Here is a 9,582-nt window from a genome sequence, read left to right on the forward strand (position 1 = left end):
GAAAACAGTTAGGATTACTTATCACTATCCCCATACCTTTCCCTCTCCGGTGATGAGTCAAAAAGATGATTTTAAACACAAGAATGGGCTGAAACATAAGCCGGCAATGGAATAATGTCACCATTGAAACTCTTTGTTTTGGTGTATTTGTTTTTTTAGGTTGAACTTGGTTTTGCCTGTAATGTAGAATGATGGTAAAAAAAATAATAATAATTTTTTAAAAAATCAAAAAACAGCAAAATGAGGCCCCAAGCCCAGGCCTGAAGCCATTCCACGCACCCCTTCCCTCTGGCTCTTGAGCGGGCGCGGCCCGCCCACTTTCAGTGACATCACTTCCGCTTCCGGCCGCACGCGCGGCCATTTCCACTACTTCCGTGAGACTTTGCGGTGGATTGAGCGCTCCTTCTCTGACGTCGGTCGGCGGCGCGTCCTGAGGGGAGGCGAGCCCGCGGCACCGCAGCGATGGTGAGTGCGTGCGCGGGAGGGAGGCCCGGGAGGCGGGCGACCCCGGTTCGGGCCACTCGCGGCCCTGCTGGGGCTTTCAACCTGCGAGGCTTCGGCGCCAGGCCGGGCGGGACCGGCGTCCGGGAGTTGCGTCGCCCGGCCGTCCGGCCCCGCGTCTGAACTCGGGCGGCCGTGCGGTCCCAGCAGCCCCGCCGCAGGTCAGAGCCCCGAAAGCCTTAGGGTCCCAGCCGTTGCGAGCGGGGGTGCAGCCGGCTGTGCGCGCTGCCGACGGCCTCTGGTGAGCGGGGCGGGCACGGTCCGACCGGGGAGAAAGAGACCGGCCCACGTGGGAGAGAGGAGAAAGTTGGGTGAGCAAACCTGGCTCCATCTTTTCTGTTTGCGGGAGGAGGGGGCTCTAGAGGATGGTGCGGACTCGCTGGATTCAGATCCGCCTCCCCCGCCCCACTTCCCGGGGCTGATGTTCCGGCGAGGGTCTGCGCCGAGTGCTCGCCGCCAGTCACACGTGCCGGGACCTAGGGAGGGAGCCTTTGGCGTTCCGGGCGGGGAATGTGGGGGATCCCCGAGCCCCGCTGGGGGTGCAGTAAATAAAGGCTCCTGCGAAGCTGTGGTCTCCGAAGTCAGGTCCTGGTAGCCCCACGTGCGGTGCCAGTTTGGGGCTGTCTGGTGTACAGGAGGCCAAACTGGCGGAGCTAGGGTTAAAGCTAGCTAGTGATCTCATTCATGGTTTAGTTAACCCTTCAAGAAATAAAAAGATGGGGCCCGGCCCGAGTGGCTCAGTTGGTTGAGCGTCGTCCTGTGCACCAAAAGGTTTCGGGTTCGATCCCCTGCCGGTGCAGAAAGCCACCCATCCATGTTTCTACCCCCGCCACCCCGACCCCCTTTCCTCTCCCTAAGCATGTGCTCCGGTGAGGATTAAACAATTTTTTGGAAGAATGTGTATAAGTACACTAAGAAATTGCTGTTGCTATTTCTAACATCGGTAGTGTGGTTTTAAAGGTGAGCTGACCTGTTATTGTTGACAGATAAGATGATTCCTCTTGGATGGGCGGGCAGGCTCCCCTTGTTTGCACTTGGTGTTTGTTGAGAGCTGAGAATACTTACTTCCAGAGATGGGTTGGTGGAAATCACAATGGAAATACCTGACATTTTAAAACGTAACTTTGAGGAGTGATTGGAATTCAAGTGTTGGGTCCTTTATTGTTTAGGAGGTGATGATTGTTGTTGAGAATTAGATTTTGACAAATATCCTTTCTCGGGTAGGCACCAAAAGAAAAAAGACATACCACTCCAAACTAGTAGAGGGGAAAATAGTGGAGAAAAAATAATAATTAACCTAAAGAAAGAAAAAATAAACATGTGGGACTGAGCTGAGGCACAAAAAGAAGGAAGATTTGAATTCAGTGTTTACTTAATTTACACAGTCAATACTTAAATATAAAAATAGACTAAATGCTCCAGTTGAAGGACAGATTGAAGTAAAAGAATGGAAAAGATATGCCAATTTAAAAAGTGTACTGTAGCCTATATGAACATCAGAAAGAAATGATCTGTAAAGATAGTGGCCAAAAAATACAAGACACATGTGAAAATGATATCATTGCAAGAAGAAATAGACAAATATGCAATCATTTAGCAGTTAAGTGTATAATTGTTAGATTATGAAGTGAAAACGTCAGTATGGAAATAGAGGATTTTTAACAAGACTATAAGTAAACTTGGTTTAGTGATCATAGTGAATGTAGTAAATATTGCACCTGACAAGTATAAAAGGCACTTTTCAAGCACGGAACATTTATGAAGATTGGCTACTTCCTAGATCATAAAACAAGTTCAACAAATTTTGAAAGATTGATGATAATACAGACCGTATTCTCCCAACGAAAACACAAATAAATTAGGAATCAATAACAAAGTGTTTGGAAGGAATATATAGCCCTGGCCGGGTAGCTCCGTTGGTTAGAGTGTCATCTCTGTTCACCAGAATCAACCAATGAATTCATAAATGAGTGGAACAACAAATCGATGCTTCTCTCTCCCTTTCTTTAAACAAAGAAATAAAATTTTTTAAATGCTTATGTTGGGAGGGGGAAAGAACTAAGAAAGTAGGTAAAGAACAAGCCTGGCCAGTGTGGCTCAGTGGTTGAGCACAGATCTTTGAACCAGGAGGTCATGGTTTGATTCCCGGGCAGGGCACATGCCCGGGTTGTAGGCTCATTCCCCAGTGTGGGGTGTGCAGGAGGCAGCAGATTAATGATTGTCATCTTTGATGTTTCTGTCTCCCTCACCCTTCCTCTCTGAAGTAAAAATATTTTTATTGATTGATTTTAGAGAGAGGGTAAGGGAAAGAGAGAGACATCAATTTGTTCCACTTATCTATACATTCATTAGTTGATTCTTGTATGTGCCCTAACTGGAGATTGAAACTGCAGTCTTGGTGTATGGAGATAACACTCAATAATCAACTGAGCTACCTGGCCAGGGCCTAACATAAAATTATTTTAACCTTGAAGAATCTCTAGACCTAGTTTATTAAATAGCTTTATTGAGATAATTTACATGCCATAAAGTTAACTTCATTAAAGTGTATATAATTCAGTGGGTTCATATATTTACAGAGTTGTGTGACCATCGATTTATTGAATTTTAGAGCATTTTTATTATCCCTCAAAGAAACTATGTTCATTAGCTAGTAGATCTAAAATAAAATCTTAAGTTGTTTTTATCTCAAGAATGCAAAATTGGTTTAACATTAGAAAGACTGTAAAGATTAAAGAAGAAAAATCTTATTCACCTGAGTCAGTACAGAAAATCTGATAGAATTCAACACCAGTTTATTTATTAAAGGAGAAACTCGTAGCACACTAAGAAATACAGTGAATTTTCTTAATTTGAAGTATCTAGGAATAAGTATAAAAGATAATAAAGCTTTTGGAGAATAATAAAACTTTACTTAAAGGCACTAATATGAATGGGATTGACAGATTCTGCATCCTAAAGTTGTGTTCCTGGGATTATTATAACAAATCTGCAAATCAGACATTGTCCCAGCAGGCTTTTTTGTGGACCTTGAAAAGCTAATTCTAAAATGTATGGAGAAGAGCAGACAGATAATAAAGTCTTTCTTACCCACTACTTCAGGTAACTCCTTCAGCCTCGCCTAATTTAATTGCTCATCACCCAGGGATCATGTGTTAAGCCTCTGGGGGTCGAACGACCCTTTCACAGGGCTCGCCTAAATACATCCTGCATATCAGATATTTACATTACGATTCATAACAGTAGCAAAATTACAGTTATGAAGTAGCAACGAAAATAATTTTATGGTTGGGGGTCACCACAACATGAGGAACTGTATTAAAGGGTCGCGGCATTAGGAAGGTTGAGAGCCACTGTGTTAAGGACTAGGTGTCTTGGTAAAATCTGGCCCTTAATATCACTTCCTGCTCCTTCCAGGGGTAGGTCATTTCAGTCTCGACAGATGCAGTTGTGAGTGTTCCCACCTGGCCATCACCCACAAGTCACCGCCTACAACCGGTGGTGCTGCATGTGGCCTGCCAAGAAGGTTCAGTCCCCAGACCCAGGGTTGGACCAAACTTCCATTGGCAGACAGCTGGACTCATGAGATAGTGGTGTTGGGCTGCATTTGGATTGTATATATAATATAAATACATTTATAAAAAGAATCACAGGGAAAACAAATGAGAAATTAATGAAAATGGTTAAACTGGTCAGGTGGGAATGAGATGGGAGGAATGGAGTAATTTCTCTTTCTCTCTCTCTCTCTATATATGTATATATATATGATTTTTTATAGAGAGGAAGGGAGAGGGATAGAGAGTTAGAAACATCGATGAGAGAGAAACATCGATCAGCTACCTCCTGCACACCCCCTACTGGGGATGTGCCCGAAACCAAGGTACATGCCCTTGACCGGAATCAAACCTGGGACCCTTCAGTCCGCAGGCCGACGCTCTATCCACTGAGCCAAACTGGTTAGGGCAGGGAGTAATTTCTTAATATTAAAATATCTAGTATTAGAATCAAAGTCTTTTTTTAAATATTTTTCTTATTGATTTCAGAGAGGAAGGGAGAGGGCGATGGAAACATCAATGATGAGAGAATCATCGATCTGCTGCCTTCTGCACACCCCCTACTGGGGATCGAGCCTTCAACTTGGGCATGTGCCCCGACTGGGAATCAAACCAGTGACTTCTGTATGCATGGGATGGCGCTTAACCCAATGAGCCACACTGGATGGGCAATTATACCTTAATTTTGATTCAGTAAACTTAGTATAGTATAGAGTACAAAAATCTAAATTTAAAGATTACCCCAGTGTGACTCATTGAAACTGAGCCATGGGAGCCCATTTATAATCCATTTGCTGTGGATTGTTACCAAGCATTAAGCTAAAGAGAGGCACGTTTAAAAGTATATGACCTTTAGTATACATTTTTGGATTATGTAATTAACTTTTTGTTTAAGTCCTAATTCAGTTTTTCTAAGTTCAGAGTGTGCTCCTAACTTAGAAAAACCGGGCAGTGTGGCTCTAGTGTCATTTATCAGTGTGTTTGGGGGTGAGAAGCAGGGAAGCTGACCGTTGTCTCAGTTGTCGATTATTTTGTGACTGGTCGGGAACAGCCTGTGGTTCATTTTCACTGATGCTTTGATTTCACCCCCATAGACTGAGGCTGATGTAAATCCGAAGGCCTACCCTCTCGCAGATGCCCACCTCACCAAAAAACTACTGGACCTCGTTCAGCAGTCGTGTAACTACAAGCAGCTTCGAAAAGGAGCCAATGAGGGTAAGGCAGCCAGCGTGTTCCAGGGGGGCAGGAGTCCCTGGTCTAGGTTTCCAGTACAGAAAGAGGGCCGGGTACTCTTGATTGGGACCAGTGCGAGGACCTGAGAACAGCATTTTTACATTAGATACTAAAGCAGTGGTTCTCAACCTGTGGGTCGCGTTCCCTTTGGCGGTCGAACGACCCTTTCACAGGGGTCGCCTAAGACCATCCTGCATATCAGATATTTACATGACGATTCATAACAGTAGCAACATGACAGTTATGAAGTAGCAACGAAAATAATGTTGTGGTTGGGTCACAACATGAGGAACTGTATTTAAAGGGCCAGAAGGGTGAGAACCGCTGCTCTAGAGCCTGTGCCCTTGTCTAGTACTTGAGCGTTAATGCCGAGTGTGGTCCACGTGCTAGCGCTGGGCCACAGAGATAGACAGTCAGGAATAAGCATTAGAACGATGCTGGTGCTGGTGTGCTTCCTGCGTGAGTTGCATGTGAGCTCGTCAGAAGTATTGATCGTGGCAGGTTGAGATGGTAAAACTGTCACAGATCACAGAGTCTGAGAAGTGCTGCATGCTCTGCTTCATGCTGGCGTGGCTTGTGTGAAAGCTGTTCCGATGAACCAGGCAAGAGATGGCGGTGACTTGGACATGTACAGAGGAGAGGAAGGAAGTGGACTGATTCAGGATGTGCTCTGACAGAACTGATGGGCTTGAGGAAGGCACTGAGGATAACCGACTGGCACTTAAATCCCTTGTCACTTCCCAAGGCCACTACAGGGCAGAGACTTGCTTATGTGTGAGAGTTTTGCCCAGTTTTCTTGCATGTGTTTTTCCTTGGAAATGGCTTTGTTGTGGCTTCCCTGCCCAAACCCCCATCACCTATTGGCCTCATGTCCTTCTCTCCACAGCCACCAAAACCCTTAACAGAGGCATCTCTGAGTTCATTGTGATGGCGGCAGACGCAGAGCCCCTGGAGATCATCCTGCACCTCCCGCTGCTGTGTGAGGACAAGAACGTGCCCTACGTGTTTGTGCGCTCCAAGCAGGCGCTGGGGCGGGCCTGCGGGGTCTCCAGGCCCGTCATCGCCTGTTCTGTCACCATCAAAGAAGGCTCCCAGCTGAAGCAGCAGATCCAGTCCATTCAGCAGTCCATTGAAAGGCTCTTAGTCTAAACCGTGGCCTCTGCCACGCTCTCTTGCCTCCTCCCCCTCGGTTGTGTATCATATTGTCTGTGTTACCATGTAGGATTTCCAGCTACCTTCTATTGTTATAAAATATTGTAGTAGTAAATCTTTTTATATTTTTGAATTGTTTTTGTTTTGTCGTATAGATTATCATCCCCACACCCACCCCACCCCTAACCCTCCTCTTCCACTTTTCCTCTGCTATCTTTCCTCACTTTGAAAAATGAACTAAGCCCAGAACAGGTAGAAGCAGAGTGGTGACACCATTCAAAAGCAGGAAAGAGCCAGGGTAGAGAGATCCGGTTCCAGCTTTGAGGCACTAACTCCCTTTTGTGTACAGGGCATGGTGAAGTAGACACCACCCACTTGATCTCCCTGTGCCTGGCATACAGAATCATTCCATACATGATCCCGGGGTTCCTTTGCTCTCTAGGGTACTATGCATCATTTGAGGAAGAAACATGTATCCTGTGAGGTAGGTAGTTGTATGCCCAAGTGTCATTTATTAATGTACCCCTACCGTTTGCTTTTGAAAATATATTTCCTTCCCCCCTCACCCTCCAGTCCCCCCCCCCCCCAAAAAAAACAACCTCCCAATTGTGCCCCTGAGGGTGGAGGACAGCAGCATACCAAAGAGATGTGTGCTGCAGGATTCCAAAAGTGGCCTGGGCTAGTGAGACATGGAGCAGTTGACCGAGGTCTTAAAGGAGTCTGGAGTGGCAAGAGAAAGTAGAGTCAACTGGTGCTGGACTGAAGGATTCTGGGCAAGTCTTGGAGACGAAGCTACAACAGAGGTGATGGAGTCCAAGGAAACATCCTTTCTGGTGAATAGATTTCTTCAGTGGACACTTGGTATCAGCTCTGAGAGCCTTTACCCATTTCCTGTCCTGCCACGATGTGGGTCAGATGTATGTGTTCTTGATCACGTCAGAAGGACAGTGCTAATGTATCATTGTTGTGAGAGTCCTAGTAAAGAAATATATTCATACTACAACTTAAAGAGAAAGTGTGATTCTTGGTCGGTATCCAGCTAATACTTGAAGAACTGCTTAGCGTTATTAGTATGGTTTTAGCTGCTCAAACTTTACACCAAGAAGCTGTGCAAAAGCCACCACTACGTACCAGCTGGTTCTGGTAGTTCAGAACTTGGGGCTGGGTAATCCTGTGACGGAGGCTGCCTGTGTGTGGCAGGGTTTTTAGCAGCATCCCTGGCCTTTACCCACCAGATGTCGATGGCAACCTTAACCCCTCCCTCCAGGCATTGCCAAGTGTTCCCTGGTGGCAGTGTTACCCCTAGTTGAAAATCACTGTTGCAAAATTAGGGCTCCTGGTAGCCCTTGGGAGGGGGGATTGGGATTGGTGACAAATCATTGTCATGTCACCTGCCTCACCTATTTTTTTTTTATCAAAAGGGGAAGTACCCTGAGAGCCTGCTACCTCAGCTGGAGACATTTTCTTACAAAGTACAAATACCTGTAATGGTCAGATTAATGGGGATAGGTTATATTTTGTTTCCTCTTGGCCAGCATGGGCCAGTCTCTTCCTCCCCCTCCTCCCCAGCCTGCTCCAGTGTTTATACACACACTGCCCCCAGCATCCTCCCCAGCCTGCTCCAGTGTTTATACACACACTGCCTCCAGCAGTTTCCTATTTGTGGATGGTGAAGTTTGAGGTAGTTCTTACTCTCTTGTACTTTAAAGTACTCAAATAATTTGGGGGCAGAGGGAACTAAGAAATCCAACCTCCACCTGAATGGAAATTCAGGCTTACCCATTAGAGCCCTAAGAAATGGGGTGGGGCGGGGGCTCCCGGGATCTTCCTTCCTGGTGCCTGGTCTACTCCATTGTATGAGCTCCCTTGGAGGCCTTCAAAAGGCAGGTGTCAACGTGTGACCACCTGAGACAACCGTGGCTCTTTCCTGCTCCTTAATGGTCTCCTCTGCGTGTCCTGTGTCTGCTTCACCGAGTTCTGTCAGCTCAGTGCTTCCTATTTGGTTTCTGGAACACCCCCTACCCGTTTCCTTCTCAAATTCTTTGTACTTGGTGTTCCTTTGCTGCACGGGTGGCTTTCTCATGCTAGTCATTCACTGTCACTTCTTTAGGGCCTTTCCCAGCTACCCCACCTCACGTTGCCTCTCCTGCACCGTCACATTCTGTTCCACTTGTCCTTAACTAATATCAGATTGTCTTCTGATTATTGCCCTCAGTAGAGAGCCAGAACTTAGCACCTGCAGCAGCACCCTAACAGGTGCTCCAATGTGTAGAATGAACAGTTCCTAAAGCTTAGACATGAAAACAAGGAAACCTGTCCTTTCCATCCAGCCACCTAGGAAATAGGTTGAAAATTTTGCGTATACAGTTTATTTTGGAGAGAATCCAATGGCTTTCACTAGGTCTCAAGGGGCCCTGATGAACACTGGTCAGGAACTTCTATTTTAGAATAAGTTTCCTAAAACCAATTTCTTAAGAGGACCTGTGATTAAGGAATATTTTTACATTTACGATGATGACCTTGTGAAAAAGATGATTCATTTGTAGTATTGTTAAGTACTAAACTACATTTCCATTACCTTAAATCCCAAATTGACGTTATAAAGCTCAGAGCAAAACCCAAAACTGAAAATCTCTCACAAGAGTAATCTGACCCTCCTACACGCTCATGAGAGGCGCACGCTAATCCTGAGAGACAGGCCCTACAAACTCTGAACCTCAAGCCATCCTCAGAGGACACAAATTCTTGCAGATGTTTTTCTTCCTTCTCTCAAGCTAATTTTTCAAAAGCAATAGCAGAGAGAGCAGGAAAGAAACAGGGAGGATGGCGGAGGGGTGGGGGAGGGGAGGGAGAGGTTCCCCTCTTCCCCTCCTAATACTAGGACCTCTCCCTCATCGCGAATTTGCTTTACTACAGCTCCCCTGAAAAGTAAGAACTGATTTCACTTACACTGGAACCCAAATTCTTGGGGCAACAGAAACTATCTTCATACATTTGAATGTCACATTAAAAGGAATGCAACATGGGAGGTGGGGGAGTGCTATTTACTCAGGAAGCAAATGGTAACAGTATTAGAAATGTTACATTCTTATTGCTTCTGAAATCTGGCCTTTAGGTCTTAACCCTTTGAGTGCCAACCAAT

At 45.8% G+C, this 9,582-nt stretch overlaps 1 protein-coding gene across 1 annotated transcript; it reads left to right on the forward strand.

The window, feature by feature from the left end:
* Positions 1 to 319: 319 nt before the first annotated feature.
* On the forward strand, positions 320 to 7,021 carry SNU13 (small nuclear ribonucleoprotein 13). Its single transcript, XM_059680839.1, has 3 exons — positions 320 to 465; positions 5,150 to 5,270; positions 6,175 to 7,021. Exons 1-3 carry the CDS (start codon positions 463 to 465, stop codon positions 6,435 to 6,437), a joined length of 387 nt encoding a protein of 128 aa, XP_059536822.1. The 5' UTR covers positions 320 to 462; the 3' UTR covers positions 6,438 to 7,021.
* The last annotated feature ends 2,561 nt before the right edge of the window (positions 7,022 to 9,582 follow it).

The sequence above is a fragment of the Myotis daubentonii genome, chromosome 2 (genome assembly GCF_963259705.1).
Source record: "Myotis daubentonii chromosome 2, mMyoDau2.1, whole genome shotgun sequence".
Classification (NCBI taxonomy): Eukaryota; Metazoa; Chordata; class Mammalia; order Chiroptera; family Vespertilionidae; genus Myotis; species Myotis daubentonii.